This window comes from Bicyclus anynana, chromosome 14, assembly GCF_947172395.1.
Source record: "Bicyclus anynana chromosome 14, ilBicAnyn1.1, whole genome shotgun sequence".
Classification (NCBI taxonomy): Eukaryota; Metazoa; Arthropoda; class Insecta; order Lepidoptera; family Nymphalidae; genus Bicyclus; species Bicyclus anynana.
Genome location: NC_069096.1, coordinates 3018709 through 3037913, shown reverse-complemented (window position 1 = coordinate 3037913; position 19205 = coordinate 3018709). Strand labels below are relative to the sequence as shown.

Below are 19205 nucleotides of genomic sequence, written 5' to 3'. Positions count from 1 at the left end.
ATAAATACTTACCCATTTTTATTATAACCATGGTTTGTGTGCTAAATATCGAAAATGTGTAAGGAGCCTTAGGAGTGAGTGGAACAAGTCCTTGGGATTCAAACCAATGACGTAACTATTAATGAATGAATGTTGAATGAATGTTAATAAAATTAATAATACATTCTAGCAAAGTTTATTAAATCTCACAATATTTATAGATAAATTTATTATACATTATTAATGTACTAATTAATTCATCGCTTAAATTTATCAACAGGCTTGGGTATTTTCTTCATGAATATAGTGTTTTCATCAAAGTATGTATTGAACTTTTTGTATGCATATCTCTGCCTTGGATCCTTTTTACAGTATGATGGTGTCAAGTTGATCATTAGACCTGCAAAATTAAGTTTACATAATTACATAGACTTAGAATCTTTGATTATTAAAGGGCATACAAATAGGCAATCATCCAGACCCCCCCCCCCCCCCCCGCGGCTTTACCCATGTAGATCCTGTTCCTGTAGGAATACAGGATTAGAATTAGTATGTTACTCACTAACAAAGTCGCTTTTGATTAATGAAAGAATTTTTCAAGTTGGTCCAGTAGTTTCAGAACCTCTTCAATGCAAACAAACATGCAAACTTTAGTCTTTATAATATTATACAGGTATGAGTTCATGACTAATCTGATGTCTACAACTTTTAAAATAAAGCTACACAATGGTGTATTTTAGCATTGCTGAAATTTATATGAAAACATGCATTTTTAGTAATTTATATAAAAATGTGTGTGCTATATCAATAAAAAAGTAATAATATACATTTATTGTTTAAAAACAGAAATCACCAATAGACAGTTTATACACAATCTATTACTAAAAAGTAGACAAACCCGCTTTCTGAGCCATTGAAACCATTTTTCCAACTTTCTTCTGTTGCCGACGGCAGAGCCCTGTGATACGCCGCGGCAACATACAACCGTCTGTTCTTACAAACTGGCTTAAGATCAAGACGTCTGTATGCTTAACATCTAGGTCCAAAGCACACATATAGCAAGTATGCTCTGTCTTTTCGACAGGAGCTAAATCTTTGATTTTCTCCGCTCGTATTAACAGCTCTGTATGCGGAGAAGGCACTGTCACTCCTTCCACAATTAATGTAGATCCTTCTTTACGTTCATGCACTGAAAATAAATTAGTAAAATTGAAAAAAGTTGCAGGTTATGTTAGTGATTGATATAATAAACTTATTACGTACATTCTTTAAGTTGTAAATGTTTTGTTGTTGATATAGATCGTACGAATGTTGACAATATTACATTTTTGGCTAAACAGTTCGCTCGAGTTAAAAAAGACATGTTAATGAATTATTAGCAAAACCTACTTTTGCAATATTTACAAAATGAAAAATTGACGTTTGTACTTTGAGGTGAAAAATTTAAACAACTTCACAGATAAATATGGTACTACCACAGATTAATAATAATTGTATAACAGAGTAACGTATTAACCACAGACTACAAATGAAGGTATTTACACCGTTATCTTTTTAGCCGTTTGTGATTTAAAGGGTTTCCTCCTTGGGGTAATAATTATATTCTTTGCACAGACCACTTTGTAGTAGAAGACAGAAGTATGGCTAGTGAAAATAAAGACTGAAATTACCCGGCAAATTCAAAAAAATATATAGATATTTTTTTGTCGTTTTTCCTGTTGGTGAATTTGGATGCGATGCATCTCCTTATCCAGTTCCTCTATGAAAAAGGTATAGCAACACGAAACGACGCCGGGTTTGGACTGTGACGCCGGGGGTTGCAGCTAGGTATACACTTACAGTTTTTTTTACCCCAAAAAGTAGCTCGATGTAGACACGTAGTGACTTTAAACTCTTTGGATGCAGATAGGGAAAATACCGGCCAAGTGCGTGTCGGGGTGTCGGGCCAGGCGCAGTGTATCTTATCTCTTTATTTTTTGTAAACAGTTATTAAAATATTTAAAACTTTTTTCTTTTACAATTTATTTCTCTTGAATATATAGTATTGAAAATTACTGACGCTTCTTATCTTATTGAAATTTTATTTTATTTTATTGCATTTTAGAAATTAGTAAACGGCTACGACATAGTCGTGTTCCGTGCGCTCTATCTGCTATCTAATATTCTTTAATCTGTGGTATTTGCTAAGATTTAAAAATGTACCGTTCGGACACTGTATGAGCAAATGTGTTATAGTTACATTAAGGAGTATGAATGTATGGATTTTTAACAGGTAACCCGATAGGAATCGTGTTCTTAGGACTCATCGTCCCTAGTATGGTTACATAATATGAATTAATCTAATATATAAATTTCTCGTGTCACAGTTTTCGTTGCCATACTCCTCCGAAACGACTTGACCGATTTTGATGAAATTTTTTGTGCTTATCCGGTATCTATGAGAATAGTCCAACATCTATTTTTTAATCCCCTAAGAGTAGGGTAGGGGTAGGGTAGAGGAAGTTGAAAGTTTACATCGAGTTTCACGCGGACGAAGTCGCGGGCGTCCGCTAGTAAATTATAAATAGCAAAGAAATAAAACCAATAAACAGATAGACGAGAACGTCGTCATCAACCCATATTCGGCTCACTGCTGAGCTCGAGTCTCCTCTCAGAATGAGAGGGGTTAGGCCAATAGTCCACCACGCTGGCCCAATGCGGATTGGCAGACTTTCACACACGCAGAGAATGAAGATAATTCTCTGGTATGCAGGTTTCCTCACGATGTTTTCCTTCACCGATTGAGACACGTGATATTTAATTTCTTAAAATGCACACAACTGAAAAGTTGGAGGTGCATGCCCGGGACCGGATTCGAACCCACACCCTCCGGAATCGGAGGCAGAGGTCATATCCACTAGGCTATCACTGCTCTTTATTTCATTTTTATTGAATTAAATTACACACTAAAACATTACTAAAGGTAACATTTCATTCATTCTGAGATAAGAAATTACTAAAACGAATATAAATATGTGTGTCCCACTAGATAATGTATGATAAATACTCCCTTACTTACGTCTACCTATTCTCATCGAGTTTTCTAATAAAAAGAATAATTTTCTGCAACTTCTACTTCAGCATTAATTATTGCTAAAACGTTTACTAAGTTTCATATACTTAAATATGAAAGTTAACTCGTTTCTTACTTACTTATTTATTATTTAGCTACTCAATGTGTCATCATGAAACTATTTTGTATGTTGTCTACAAATTAGGCTACATTCACACGGCACTGTCCTGCACGTTTTTAACCGAAATCAACAAAAGGAGGAGGTTCGCAATTCGACGCGTATGTTTTTTTTTATTTTTCCCTCATAAACTTTTCATAAAAATCGGTTCAGTAATTCTGTATTAAAATTAAAATAACGAAAATTACCGTTCTGTGTCGCTATCGTTCACTATGCTAGGAAACACTAAAAACAGAGAAATAAAATATTTTTTAAACAAAAAAATTAAACCGACTACAAAATCACACTTCAGCCGATTAAATCTCAAAGTTTTAGGATTTAAGTCGTCACTGGCTTGGCGATGCGCGCGCATGCGCTGAGTAACGTCAATAGGTATTATACTTTATTTTACAAATAAAATAAAATCTGGCCGAGTTTGTTGTGGGCTCTTCTTGGAACAAGGCGCGATTGAAACCTTCGTAAATTAAGTTTTAACTTTTCGAACAATTACTATCACCATTATCTTATGATATTACATTATTACCTGACGTTTCGAAGTTTATGTGATCTAAGAACACTTGGGTTATTAAGACAAATCTAACATCTTAATTACGAAAATTCGTCCAGCGAGTTGGAAGATATGAGGTAATAAAGAATATTACAAACATACACACAAGATACGCGCGAAAAACATAACCCTTCTTGCAGTCGGGTAAAAACATTTTGATTGTTTGCATTAAATATGCTCTGAAACTACTAGACCGATTTTAAAGTTTTTTTTTCTTTGACCAATGGAAAGTTACATTATCGGCGTGTAACATTCGGTAGTATTTTATTCCCGTATTTTTAAGGTAATGGGTCAGTCAGCTAGTGCTATTATAAATAGAAATAGAGCTACACTACCTTTGAATAAGAGTCTTCTAGATTTTTCTTTGCCATTTGACATACGTTAGAAAGTGACAAAACCTACTGTTAGCTCTAATTCGCACGAGAGTTTTTTAACGGACGTTAAAAAAGCGTTCAAAAATAGTATGAATTTAAATTATAATCTAACGCCCAAAATTGAAAATACAAAACAGCTCGAGAAAAAGCGTCGAATTTAAAAAAAACGCTGTAGAGTGTACATATACTTGGGAATTCATTTGCCGTATTTGAACGCTTTTTTAACGCCCGTTAAAAAACTCGTGCGAATGAGGGACACTTATCAGAAAGTGATAAAAGTTTAAATAATACAGTTTTCACCTGCCACATTACTTGTGATAATTTGACCTATTTCCTTATAACATACACTTTTCTTATAATGTATAACTTTTTATAATGTACACTTATTTTTATGCCCCACTCATTTTATTGTTTATAAGACTGTTATTACACCAAAACATGATTGTGAGCACACAGTTGAAGTAAAATTTCTTTCATAAATAAAATAAAATACTCGATTAGAGAGAAACTTGAAAATATTAGCTGTTATTAGCGCCATCTCTCGTGTCGCACTTACTTCACATGCAGGAGTCGTAGTTTAGCAGTCTTACTGCAGATGGCGTTTTGTCAATTCGATTACATTTTTCGTAACACAATAACCAGTTTGCTCCCCAAGCCCAGACAGCGTTAAAAAATTTAAATTCAATAAATTATTGTTAAACTATTCATCATGCTCCTCATCTATCGGTTCTATTTTGACGCTGACAAAGTCAGTTGGCTCCAACTCCTCATCGCCGCTCTGAGCTTCCTGCTTTATCTGCGGCTCCTTCTCTTTATCATCGCTGCTGTCTTTTCCACTCTCGTTGCCTTCGGAATCGTTCTCTTCTTTCTCCTCATCGGAATCTTCCTCATCTGTGGCAGTGTTGTCAGCCATTTTCGGTTGGTTCGCGAAGTTTACGAAATCACTGATCAATATATCGGGGATTTTAATTTTGGCGGGTCCAAATATGTTGGTCATGGTCGCTTCGTCTAAATTGAGCTTGCAGTCTCTCGGCTCTATGCGGTCGAAGAAGTCCTTGAGGTCGACCTCGGTACCTCTGAGCCCGTGGCGTTTTCTTAGATGTTTTATCATAGTTCTTTTGACGGCGTAGGTTTTGGTACAGCATTTGCACTGGAAAAATTAAATAAATTAATGTACCTAATGTATGTCAAAATAACTTTTTATTAATTTTATTACAGCTCTGCAAATGCATGTTTCCAACATGCATTTGTAGAGCTTTCCTTTTTGGTGATTGTTAGTCTGCTTCAGTGTGTTTTGAATGACATCAGATAATTCTGTATTGTCACTTAAAGTAATCGTGCATACAAAAAGTGCATATAAATAAAAGTACTGCTATTAACTAGCGTCACAATTTCGAGAAAGAGGTGAACCGTCGAATCCAACTCGGCTGGGCTTTCGGGAAACTTCGCGACATCTTTTCGTCCGAAATTCCTCAGTGCCTGTAGACAAAACTCGAACAGTGCGTGTTGCCAGTGATGACATATGGTTCCGAGACTTGGTCGCTAATTATGGGCCTCATAAAAAAGCTCAGAGTCACACAGCGGGCGATGGAACGAGCTATGCTCGGAGTATCTTTGAGTGATCGAATCAGAAATGTGGAGATACGCAGAAGAACTATAGTTCAACGTGTCGCGAAGGTGAAGTGGCAATGGGTGGGGCCGATGGCCGTTGGGGACCTAAAGTGCTGGAATGGCGGCCTCGCGCCAGAAAGCGCAGTGTTGGTCGACCCCCCACCAGGTGGACTGACGACATCAAGCGAGTCGCAGGTATTCACGCAGGCGTCTCAGTATCATGATGTTTGGAAGTCCCTACAAAAGGCCTATTTCCTGCAGTGGACGTCCATCGGCTGATATGACGATGACCCGGGGTAACCTATTTTGGTGTCGGTATCAATACACACGCATCGTCTTCACCGCTTTCAGCAACAGCGATAATACTCTTTTTAACCTAAATTCACAAGAGGCATTCCGCATGGTGCGCAAGTGGCGCGGCATGTAGCGCGCAAGGTGTGGCGTGCATTACCAGGAATGTGTTGATGTTGCTGTGCGTGATGACGTGGTGGCGCAGGCCGGCGGCGCTGGTGAGCAGCTTGTGGCACAGCGGGCACGAGAACTGCGCGCGCGTGTGCATGGTGCGCAAGTGGCGTAGCATGTAGCGCTCGTCTTGATACGTTTTATCTGAAAAAAAAAGCATTACAATAACACTACTAACTAAAGGCTTCAGAGTAATATGCACGTCCTTTCTATTTTCTTTTCTCAGAATGGCCCAATGCGGATGAGCAGACTTCACTCACGTAAAAATTGAAGAAAATAGAATTGAGAAAATTCTCAGGTTACCGTTACCTCCCGATATTTTCCTTCACCGTGATATTTAATTCCTTAAATTGCACAACTGAAAAGTTGGAGTTGCATGCCCCGGACCGGATTGAAAGCTACGCCCTCATAATCGATGGCAGAGTTCATATCCACTGTGCTGTCACGGCTTACCGCAAGTTGGTGAATGCGTGAGGGAAACTTGTAATCGGACGATGCGTGCTGCCATCTACAGGCACAATGAAACAGTGTTTGTTATTTTTAAACTACAAATAGATGGCATCCTTAGAGAACTTTGAAACAATCCTTTTTTGTACACTTGTAAAAAAGGAGGAGAACCGACGAATTGAGAAATTCGTCGGATATTCTTATTTTTTTGAAAGATGTTTTACTTCTGGAATGTGGTACAAACACTCGTTTTTTTTATCTGTCTGTTTATCCAAATATTCATTCCGGAAAAATGTGTGTGTTATTCCCCGGTGTCCGCGGGATTTGTAAAAACTGTATTTCAGTAGAAATACAGTTTTTACAAATCCCGCGAAGTAGCGGTCACGAGTTAATAAATTAACAACAACTGATTTATGATTAACTAATTTGTGGTTAACGGTGCAGGTTGATGATCTAGTTTATGAGCTACTAGCAGCGATGTCCACGTTACCTAACGAGGAACTGAACAAGTCATCAAATACCCTCTAATTTATACCATCTTTGTTGCAACAACTTCGTACAAATACCTCGTTTTTATAATAATACTAGCGGACGCCCGCGACTTCGTCCCGGTGAAATCAGTTTTTCACAAATCACTCGGGTACCATGGATTTTTCCGGAATGAAAAGTAGCCTATGAGTTAATCCAGAGTAAAACCCACTTATACACACACACACAAACAAACTTTCGAATTCGTAATATTAGTGTGATTGATATCCTTAAACTCAATCCTTAAGGTTGAATTTGCTCTGTATTTGGGATTTTATTGAATACTGGACTATATTTAAAGGCCTTTAAGTATAATTTTCTTTACCAATAACTCTAAAACTGTCAAAGCAAAATTGGCCAGTTTTTAAGTGAAATTTTCTACATGATTTTAAACTTATTTCGTGGTTGTTCATTATGAATGTTATTTAAACGAGTACATACCACGATAAAACGACGAGATTTTTATTGTCGATATTTCGACCCAGTTGCATGGATCGAATCGAGATGAGAAGTTAAGTCAGCTGTTAGGGGCAGAATCGAGAAAGAGGGTAGATCGATTCTGCCTCTAACAGCTGACTTCACTTCTCATCTCGCAACTTCAGTTCCGTCGTGACCACGATCTATGCAACTGGGTCGAAAAATCGACAATAAAAATCTCGTCGTTTTATCGTGGTATGTACCCGTTTAAATAACATTCATAATGAACAACCACGAAATAAGTTTAAAATCATGTCAAAACGTAAAGTTGTCTCTTACCACACAAGGGGCACTTGACCACCTGCCGCTTCTTCACATGCGTCTTCATATGCTCGCGCAGCGCGCAGCCGCTCGTGAACACCTTGGCGCACACCGTGCACGACTCCAGGTCTGAAACGGGCCCTCCACTTCTTTAATACATTATGGCTTTACTACTACAGTACAACTAATAGTAGTTAGGTAGTACAAGAGACACATATAACTGTAATACTCTAACGATCATTTATAACATGGATTATGTTTGTAACCTCAATTTCCTTCAAATAAAGTGGACCTAATCTCGAATAAGAGGTACTGCTTTATAGTTTATACATAAAGTTAATAATTAAAGTAAAGGAATCAGCGTATGACGTGACTTGAAGCAGCAACAGTGATTGCACCATTGGTTTGTGATAGAGGAAACACCTCGAGCAGGTCCCAGGACTTGTGATCTTGGATGAAGGTTTAAGGCATCCCTTTTAAATGGATCAACACTCCTCTGCCTGAAATGTTCTCTGTGCCTACACTTTATGATCAAAATCGAGTTTCAAAAAACCATTATAATCATTATATAGTTTACAGTATTAAAATCAACAATTTATTTTACTTTTACTTCCTATGTGAAGAAGACATACATACATTCTAATAAGAGGTAACTGATGGGCATTATTATAAGGCCTAGACTGCTGACATACTCACTTTCTCCTGTGTGTTTCCGTATATGATATGTGAGCTTGGACTTCTGGACAAACGTTTGTCCGCAGTAGAGACAAGCGAAGGAACTGTCTCTTGAATGTGTTCTGGAAACAACATTTTTTTTTTAAATAGCAAATATTATGTATGCGACACAAAATAAATGAAGGCAATAGTATCATTTTATATTATATTATTTACGTTATAAAATTTTGACGATTATAAATTGGCACACCAAGCATACGCTAGGATCAATAACACACCTGGTATGTGCAGTGCAAGCGCCCTTGTCGGCGAAGGCGCGCGGGCAGTGCGTGCAGCGGTAGGGCCGCTCGCCCGTGTGGCGGCGCTCGTGGCGCAGCATGTTGGAGCGCTGCACGAAGCGCATGGGGCAGTAGGGGCACACCAAGCATACGCTAGGATCAATAACACACCTGGTGTGTGCAGTGCAAGCGCCCTTGTCGGCGAAGGCGCGCGGGCAGTGCGTGCAGCGGTAGGGCCGCTCGCCCGTGTGGCGGCGCTCGTGGCGCAGCATGTTGGAGCGCTGCACGAAGCGCATGGGGCAGTAGGAGCACGCGTGCCGGGGGCCCTCATGGATTTGAACGTGCTCGCGGTACGAATCCTTCTTCTGTGGAATTGGGGAAAAATAAAATTACCAATAAATCGGTTATAATTAGAAGGGCGTGAAATAAAAGTTGAACGGTGACAGTTGCCTTATGACGTTCATAATACGTGCTAATATCGTAAAACGCGGCAAACTTTCAATAGCGAAACGAACTGCCACCGTACCCATCCTATCTGAAAAATACTATAGTTATAGTTAAAGTGGATGCAGTCTTCCTTAATAGCTTATTCATTATCTGTTGTCTCATCCAAGCCTGTATAAGAGACATCTGAAATGTCAACCCTCTCTTATTCTGTCAAGTCGTCACGCAGTCAGCGTATCCAAAACTGCTTCATTTGTGTATTAATTATTTTAAATAAAAATAAAATATCAAACTTCATAGATAGTAAAGTATTTCATGGATGGCCCAAGCAGGTGGCAGTGGCAGTAATCACTCACCGCGAACACTTTCCCGCAGTAGCTGCAGGTGTAGCTCTGCTTGTTGGGCAGGTGGTCCTGCTTGTGCATGTACAGCGAGGACTTGTACTGGAACGACTTGCCGCACTCGGAGCACTCGAACGGGTGGCGGCCGGGGTGGCACAACAGGTAGTGTAGTTTCCTATAACAAATTTATATTGTAATAAATCAACTACGAAATATAATAAAGTTCATGGTTCCATAATGTAGACACAAGCTACAGAGGTTCCGCTAGCGATAGGTCCCCGATTTTTAACGTCATTCTTGGTTACCATCCACGGTCACGGAGGCGTCAAAAATTATAACAAAAACACCTTTTCCCGACGGCTCTCTAAAGCGATGAATGTGCGCTCGCCCAAAACTCAACATTTGAGTTCTACAACATTTTCTATTAAGGAGCGTACGGCACTTCCAAAATCATACAGTGAACGAGTGTGCTTTAGACTCCACTGAAGTAAAACTTCTTTCAAATTAAGTAAAAGAGAAACTAAAAAAAATTTTAGCGGTTAGTAGCGCCATCTACCGAATCAGACTTGCTTTACTTCCCAAGCTCCTACTATAGTATGCGCGTTATCATCTGAGTCGTCCGGTCATAAAAGTCAAAAAAGATAGGAATGTGCAGCGCGCCTACCTGCGCACCCTAATTATCGATAAACGGCTACCTGCGCACGTGCTAATGATGAGTCAATAATGATTTGGACGATTCTGATTGGTCGGTTTCTAATGTAATTGCATTGCGTATTTTTTTTGCTATAAATGTGTTTACTGCAATTAAATAAATACATTCATGTGTTACTCGTTGCGCACTATGGATACTTTATTTTCTAACGTTGATCTGAAGAAATTACATGGCGATATTAGCCCTCAAGCTCGAACACTGATTCACAACGTATTCCTGTTTCTCAATGAATTGAAAAGTGATCCGAATAAAGTGGCTTCTCTAAATTTCAACAAACCACGTGAAATGGCCGCATTTGTTTGTGGTGTGAGCAGAGCGACAGTGGACCGAATCAAGACGGAAGTATCACAATCAGGCAGTACCTGTATACCAAGAACAAATTTTAAGAAACCACAAACCGTCACTAATATTGACGATTTTGATAAAAGTGTGTTGAAGCGAACTGTAGCTTCATTTTATGAGAATGGAGAGTATCCATCCGTGGCGAAAATTTTAGAAAAATTCCGTGAACAATTACCCGATTTTAAATGCGGCAACACTTCAATGAGAATACTACTGAAGGAGGTTGGGTTCCAGTATAAGAAAAATAGCGAAGGACGTAAATATTTAATGGAAAGAACTGATATTGTTTGTGCTAGAATGGACTTTTTAAGGAAATTGGATTTACTTAGAAGAACTAACGATCAGCGACCACGTTTCTATCTAGACGAAACATGGATTAATCAAAACCATGCAAGAAAGAGGATGTGGCTTGGAAGCAACGATGAAGGAGGTTTCAAGAATCAGCCTGTGGGAAAAGGCCAAAGATTAATAGTTTGCCATGCGGGTTCTGCAAGGACTGGCTTCGTTCCAGATGCGAAGCTAATATTTAAAGCGGTGAAATCAAAGGATGCTGATTACCACACAGAAATGGATGGCGAAACATATATGGCATGGTTTTCCGAATTCCTGAATCTACTTGAAGAGCCCTCAGTTATAATTGTCGATAACGCAAGCTATCATTCGATACAGTTGGAAAAGATACCCACAAGAAACACGAGGAAAGCTGAAATTCAAGAATGGTTGACAAAGAAAAAGATTCCATATTCCAGCAACGAAATTATTGAAGAATTAATAAGAAAAGTAAAAGCCAGTAACCCGCAGAAGGTCTACGCTTTAGACCATCTGGCAAATGAACGAGGTCATGAAGTAATAAGGCTCCCTCCATATCACTGTCAATATAACCCAATAGAATTAATTTGGGCACAAGTAAAGGGAGAAGTTGCGAAGAATAATAATACCTTCAAGATAGCAGATGTCGAAAATCACCTCCACCGAGCCATAGAAAATGTCACACGAGAAGACTGGGCCAAATGTGTTAGGCATGCCGAAGAACTTCAAAACAAAGATTTACAAAAAGCTCTAATTAGAGATCACGCGCCGCTTATAATAAATTTGGCAGAAGACGAAGATTCTGATGATGAAGACTCAGATGAAGATTAATTTTATTTAGTTAATAATTATATAATATGAAATATGTATTATATTAAATCAAATATTGTTAATTTTTTTAATTTTGTGAACAAGATACGATAATAAACTTTACTTATCGATAATATGTCTTTCATTGTTACACCCTTCACTAGACGGCTCCATAAGACCCATAAGTGCAAGCGAGATAGATATAGAGAAATGATTTATGGCCCTAAGACTCAGTTGTTAACGCGCGTACTATAATTAGTTCGCAATGGGGATGATGACTAGGTTTGAATATATTGATTTTTATGATACATTCGGGTAAATAGGGTCAATGTTAACTAATTTATACATAAAAAGCAAAGATTGTATGGATATTTGCAAAATAAATGAGATTATAAAATTTCAAAAACTACTAAATTTTTTTTATCGTAATTAGATGAAAATTCATACAGTTTTAGCTTCCTTACATTAAATGTGACATTTTTTAATATATGAACTATAAAGATAAACACACAAATAACAAAGATATTAGTAATTTTGTTTGAACGCGCATACAAATCTAACGATCATTACATTGCCTATGACGTCATTTTTCGAGCCATTTTGTATGGGGCGTTTTTCAGGGATCCGCGGCAGCGCCGCAAATCTGACTCTTTAAATACCTGTAGCTCCGAAAGTAATGATCGCAGATACACTGTTCCTTTTACAAAATTGCTTTACTATTAGTATACTCTTAATTTATATACAATTTAAAAAACTGTCATCATCCCTATTATGCCGTTAGAGAACTTAACGGATTCGGCGCTTGGCTAACGTGTTTTGTATCGTAGTTTAGCAGTGTTACTACAGATGGCGCTTTTCTCGGCGCTAAAACCCAAAGGTATGTCATTTCAATTACACTTCTCGTAATGCATTCACCAGCTCACAACACAAGTCAGGCGTCCGTAAAGAAGTTTTATTTCAAAAAGGCTGCATGTTGTACTCACCTCTCGTCGATGGTCTGCAGCACCTCCTTGCACAGCTTGCACTTGAACTTGCCGGGGCCATGCACCTGCGCCATGTGCGTGCTGCACGAGCGCGCGCTGACGAACTCGCGCTGCATGTTGTACTCACCTCTCGTCAATGGTCTGCAGCACCTCCTTGCACAGCTTGCACTTGAACTTGCCGGGGCCATGCACCTGCGCCATGTGCGTGCTGCACGAGCGCGCGCTGACGAACTCGCGCTGCATGTTGTACTCACCTCTCGTCGATGGTCTGCAGCACCTCCTTGCACAGCTTGCACTTGAACTTGCCGGGGCCATGCACCTGCGCCATGTGCGTGCTGCACGAGCGCGCGCTGACGAACTCGCGCTGCATGTTGTACTCACCTCTCGTCGATGGTCTGCAGCACCTCCTTGCACAGCTTGCACTTGAACTTGCCGGGGCCATGCACCTGCGCCATGTGCGTGCTGCACGAGCGCGCGCTGACGAACTCGCGCTGCATGTTGTACTCACCTCTCGTCGATGGTCTGCAGCACCTCCTTGCACAGCTTGCACTTGAACTTGCCGGGGCCATGCACCTGCGCCATGTGCGTGCTGCACGAGCGCGCGCTGACGAACTCGCGGCTGCATATGTTGCAGTTCACTGGCTTTTCCGACTTTGCTGATGGGCCATGAATCATCTGCATAAATAGTTAGACTTATATTTGACAAATAATATAACCCTACTTGATAATTCCAGTTATTGTAACAACTTTATACAAACTAACACGTTTGTTAGTTGTTCTTACAATAATTAAGATTACAATAATTAAGAGATAATGTTTCACATCAAATTCAAATTGATGTCTCTATTATGGTAAGTTTCATGTATAGGATAATGTCAGAATTATTTATGGAAATTAAAAACCTGATTACAGACATTGATTAGTTACAATTAAAGTAAAATCATAATTTAAGTCCTCATATCTTGCTACTGTGGTTGGAGTGCACACACACATATGCTAGTTATAATATTTTTATAATAAATTGAATAACAGAATTGTTCTACAGCATTTTCTAGAGTTATAATATCCTTATCATATTGAATTACAGAATTGTTCTCTATGTGCTGTCACGTTAATTTTATTTGAATAATTAATAAAAATACAGCATAATATTGAAGTTGTCTTTCCTACCTCATACATAAACATACCTTGACATGTAGTTTGAACGACTTGCGGTGACTCAGAGGTTTGAACATACAAGCATCTAAGGAACAATAAAGTTTCCTAATTTCCGGATGATGGTCATCAAAATGGAGTCTCATTTTGTCATAACTTGGCTCTACAACGTAGCACAGGGAACACTTTATTAGATAGATTGGTTGTTCTTCATCATTTGAATGGCTTTCTATGTGGTGATGGATGTACCATACCTGGAAACAAGAGAGTTTCATTATTATCAACTTATTTTACCAACCCACTACAGGGACAGGCCTCCCTACTTACAGAGTTTCGGCCCACCACACTACTCCAATGTGGGCTGTGATTATTTATGGTTAATTAATGTCCACTATCAGACGTAAATGACAATGACACCGAAGGCTTAACATGCTCTTCAAGGCACGAGGATGTAATACCACTAACTTCCAAATTCTGCACTGAGAATTTAGCGAGAAAATCTCAGTATGTCAAAGCTCAACCCAGGACCTCATGATTAGAAAACACAGAGATATTGATATTAAGGATTGTACCGCTATTGGTCAACATTTGTCTTTGTCTCGTGTCAAAATGTTGTGAACTTTGTATCAAAATCTTAGAACTTCTTGGTTGCTAATAAAGGACTTTTCCCAATTTTATATGGAGGCTGGGCCCTTATTCCGAGTGTCAACTAAGCAGAACAAATTATTTTTATCTTAAAAGAACATAAAACCTAAGCTAAAAAAAATTTTTGGAACATTTTTTTTATTTAATTATTTTAATCCTTTTTTTTTCATTATCTGACAACATTAATTAAGAGTTTCTATCATGGCAACATGCTCGTAACTCACACCCTGACAGATTTTTGTACCGTTCGTTTAGGGCGTTTTTAAAGCAATTTAAGGATTTTTTTTGTTTAATGCTTCTCTGTCTACGATTTAATGTTTCTTTTTAACTTGAGTCTTATGGACATTTGACAATATTGTATGACATGACAGCTTACACCGGATATGAATTCAATTCCAGGTGTTTTTATTGGCTGTTTTGAACACTTTTACTGTATTGTCTATGTTTAATTTGTAGACAAGGGAGTGAATCAAAAAATATTTATCTAATTAATGCAGATTCCAAAAATTCAGAAAATTATTATCTCAACAGCAATTTGTATCTTCTATCTGTAAAAAAATATCGACCTGCTTATATATTATCAATAACAAAGGCCCATTTTTGGACATGTCCTTTAAAAGTACCTTTTCAAGTAGTTTTATCCTACTAGTTAGTAGTTACATCTATTACATGATAAAAGTATGTGTTATGCACCCACCTTATCACTAAAGGTTTTAGAACAACTCTCACATTTGTAAAATTCATCCTTATATTTAGTGAAGTGCACTCTAGTCTGATGGGATTCTCTTTCAGTTTCATTCCAAAATAATGTTGGGCAATATTTACATTTGAATCCCAAATGAGGACTAAAACAGTTATCATAATCTAAAGAAGCCCAGTGCTCTGTTAAATGTAGTCTAGTTTGTTCTCTATTATCAAATTCCTTATCACAAAACTGACATATCCACAAGTCTTCAAAATCACCCAACTCCTCAGATATATGTTTAGACAAATCCAAGTAAGTGTCAAATGTTGTAGCACATACTCTACACGAAAACAATGGCAATGTCTTAACACTATGCATTTTATTTAAATGTGTGGTAAAAGAATGAGCACTTTCAAATTTACTTTTGCACAATGCACATTCAACATCCATATCTATATCTCCTTTTATCCTTTCGTAGTCTATATGAGAGACTTCTGGTACTGTTTTTTCATTTATATAACTGAGAGATTTGTCAATATACTCGTAATAACATTTCTCAAGTAAAATAACCTCTGTATGTGTAATATCAAAGTCTTCCTCTCCTTTGTAGTCTATGGTTTCATCATTTTGGCTGTTTTCGTCTTTTTCACTCATCTCATTGTCATTGTCATTTTCTTCCTTTTCCTTTTGTACTTTTTCATCTGTATCACTGTGGCTTTCTTCTTTAACCTCTGGCATTATAAGTTGTGAGTTGTCCTCTGTGTTTGGTGTCAAATTTGGTTCAGGTTCCTGATATGGTACAAAAGTCTTTGGTACTAAATCTACATACCCAAGCCTGCCATAATCTTTCAGCTGTTGCTGGAGGAAACGATCGCTTACTTCTGCACCATTGACCAAAAATGGGGTATCTCTCCCAGCTATAATGTTAGCCATACATTTGAGTGTAAAATGATGGATGCCCATGAAATGGCCAAAAAATGCAGTCACATTAAAAGGGGTAGCATTTTCAGTTTTAATACACAACAAGCAAAGAAACTTTTCAGGGCAATCAGAGTCTATTAACCAGAGTAATTCCTCATCTTTCGATGCTACGTTTGTCACACCGTGTTTCTGGAATAGATGTGAATTATAGTCCAAATCAGCAGATACTCTGAAATGGCACAGTCGGCAATGAACAAGGTTGTGCACAGACTCCAGGTGGGTACGCAGTAACCTTTCTGTTGGGAATGTCTCAACACATTGGGAACAAGGCCATGGTGAATGAAACTTTTCATGGGCATACCACGCCTCTCTGTCTGGTACGAAATATCTGTAATCAAATAAACCACATGTCACATATCATTGTAATAATTAATGGTCACTTATATGGTAATTTAATATAAACTAATTTTTCATATTCAAAATGTAGTCATCTATTTTAGTACACATTATAGTATTGCAAACTGTTGTTTTTGTTAACTGTAAACTATTTTTTTTTTTTTGTGTGACTGTAAAAATATGAGTCAACTACCCTATTATGTAAATACTGTTACAGTCACTAGTGGCCTAAATAAATTAATAAATGGTGTTGAAACTCAATGTATAAACAGAAAACCTAATACAGACATGCATTATTTTGTGGAATCTCCGGATATAAAATGAGTAGTAGATTTAAGGTTTTGCTTTTCAATATGATACTGAAACATCTTATTCATATAATAATGGTAACTCCAGTTTCACCCACATAGTTCTTATTCCTATTGGAATAGGGAAATGAAATATAGCCTATATTTCTCCCTAATAATGTAGCTTTCCATTGGTGAAAGTATGCTTCTAGGTCCAGTAGTTTCAGAACTTATTTAATGTAAACAAACAATCAAATCTATCCTCCTTGTTAGTATAGTCCCATAATCATCATCCTTGTCTTAAACCGAACGAAACAAAAAGGAATGCAACTTAATTGATGCATTATCATTTTACAGGAGCACTGACAGAATAAATAATAATGAATAATAAATTTATTTAAACAGTACATTAAACATACAGAGTAGCTTGTGTTATGGGTACTAAGAAATTTGATATTATAATATTCATACACATTTATGTACTACATATACTTAATAATGTATAAATACACACAACCACTGGAAAAAGCCAGTGTTCAACACACAAATGTTTTACAGATGTGGGAATCAAACCCAGAGCCGTGGATGCAGAAAGCAGGGTCACTTCCCACTGCACCACATGGCCGCCAATAGAATATCATCAAATTATTACTGGTACATATACATAAATTATAATGATAGCTGAAACTATTATATTTAATCATTCTTTTTCCATTTTATTTTTAATGGAAAATGGTATTTGAAATTTGAATTCAAAGATTGCATAGAACATTTAGAGATTGAATTGCACTTACCTGCAAATGCCACAAAAATCTTTTTTGTGGTTCAATGCATAATGAAGTATCATTTTAGACCTATTTATGAACCAGTCCGGACACAGTAAGCAGCTGTAAGGGCCGGTTGGATTCAGATCTTTCAAATAAAGCCATACATCAGTGGGCCTTGCTATCACGGGTGGGACGATGATAGTGTTTAATTTCCGATTGATCTTAATCGTTACACCTAGCTTTCTAACTGGCGGAGGCTTTTTCTTCGTCTTCTTCTTCTTCTTTTTTTGTGGTACTTCGTAGTCGCTGTCAGAGTCTTCGCTCTGGGTTATTGATGCGTCGGGATCGTCCGGATCCTGGAATTGTTCAGGATTTTCCTTTTTGGCTGCCGCCAAAGTTGATAGTGGTTCATCGTCGGACTCATCGGATGTCATATTTAAATTGATCTTTAAAGCTAACTTAGGAAAAATTTTATATCCAGTTAATAATTTATTGATAATATTGTACAACTGATTATAACCAGACAGTTATATTTAAGACGAATATGATATGAAGTATTATAATTATTATTTGAAATAAAATTTCAGTACACATACAATTTTCACACACCCACTGAAAAAACTTAAGTGTAATAACCACAGATTAATAACCATAGATGATACATTATATATTGAGATAGATACGCAACTCTCATTTCGGTTAAAAAAAGTTATGTACCTTGATCACTAGATGGCGCATTCTAATTAGATTTATTGGCTACCCATAGATGGCGTTCTCTCTACGAGTACAATCTATATTTTAGTTGTATGACTATTGCTGTTTGTTTTCCTTAATTCTTATATAAGAATTATTAATGAAAAAAATTTAACATAAACATAATATTTACAAAATCACCTATTTCACTATATAATACTAATGTACCCAAATATTTAAAATAGCCAAATTTTATAAATATATAGAAGTAAGGAAAACAAATTTCAATAATCCTTTAAATATTCAAGGATTTTTAATCAAAGAAAGAAAAGAAGATTCTTATTATTCAACGATTTATTTTTTCTTTTGTGATTATGAAAATATCTTAATGCACTTCAGCAGCCTGATAACATTAGTGCACCAACTATGAATATTGACGTTTATGATTATAAATAACCACTGATCACCTTTAAGAATTCGTAAAATTGCTGGCGACATTTTCGCCACGCCGTTTCGCGACACACCGGGCCGCCTTCTGAGCATAATTCCGATGGTGGTCGAGCATGTTCCATGGTTAATTATTCACTATGCACACCAAATCCACAAGTAATACCCATTATAAACACTTATTTCTACCAATTACATCTTATTTTAATATTTTTCGTTCACCACTGTCACCATGTTTTAAATTAAACTCTGATCCCGATTGTGTGCTGACTTTTTATTGACATAACATAAACATCACTATAGCAACAACAGAAAAAATTCAAAGACAGCTAAACTGTCATATTTTAAAACTCAAATAATGTGCTTCATGCGTGCCATCTATATTGTGCCTGAGAAAAC

At 37.4% G+C, this 19205-nt stretch overlaps 2 protein-coding genes across 2 annotated transcripts; both read right to left on the bottom strand.

Annotated features, from left to right (window-relative positions):
- Window positions 1-159: 159 nt before the first annotated feature.
- Window positions 160-1421, bottom strand: LOC112048543 (28S ribosomal protein S18a, mitochondrial). Its single transcript, XM_024086112.2, has 3 exons — window positions 1243-1421; window positions 878-1168; window positions 160-379 (listed from the first exon to the last, which is right to left on the bottom strand). Exons 1-3 carry the CDS (start codon window positions 1340-1342, stop codon window positions 237-239), a joined length of 534 nt encoding a protein of 177 aa, XP_023941880.1. The 5' UTR covers window positions 1343-1421; the 3' UTR covers window positions 160-236.
- Window positions 1422-2704: 1283 nt separating this feature from the next.
- On the bottom strand, window positions 2705-18298 carry LOC112048544 (zinc finger protein 699). The gene is made up of 10 exons (XM_052885392.1): window positions 17694-18298; window positions 15308-16604; window positions 13998-14219; window positions 13319-13485; window positions 9670-9829; window positions 9041-9234; window positions 8613-8713; window positions 7935-8045; window positions 6193-6347; window positions 2705-5280 (listed from the first exon to the last, which is right to left on the bottom strand). Exons 1-10 carry the CDS (start codon window positions 18098-18100, stop codon window positions 4831-4833), a joined length of 3264 nt encoding a protein of 1087 aa, XP_052741352.1. The 5' UTR covers window positions 18101-18298; the 3' UTR covers window positions 2705-4830.
- Window positions 18299-19205: the final 907 nt, after the last annotated feature.

Excerpts from the sequence above, each read along its gene's own strand:
- LOC112048543 (XM_024086112.2), bottom strand. The coding sequence starts at position 1,342 with ATGTCTTTTTTAACTCGAGCGAACTGTTTAGCCAAAAATGTAATATTG. Across the intron at positions 1,169-1,242 it reads ACATTTACAACTTAAAGAAT|TGCATGAACGTAAAGAAGGA; the intron begins GTACGTAATAAG and ends ATTTATTTTCAG. Across the intron at positions 380-877 it reads TTCAATGGCTCAGAAAGCGG|GTCTAATGATCAACTTGACA; the intron begins GTTTGTCTACTT and ends TTAATTTTGCAG.
- LOC112048544 (XM_052885392.1), bottom strand. The coding sequence starts at position 18,100 with ATGACATCCGATGAGTCCGACGATGAACCACTATCAACTTTGGCGGCA. Across the intron at positions 9,830-13,318 it reads CTGCAGACCATCGACGAGAG|GAAACTACACTACCTGTTGT; the intron begins GTGAGTACAACA and ends AATTTGTTATAG. Across the intron at positions 5,281-6,192 it reads GCAACATCAACACATTCCTG|TGCAAATGCTGTACCAAAAC; the intron begins GTAATGCACGCC and ends TAATTTTTCCAG.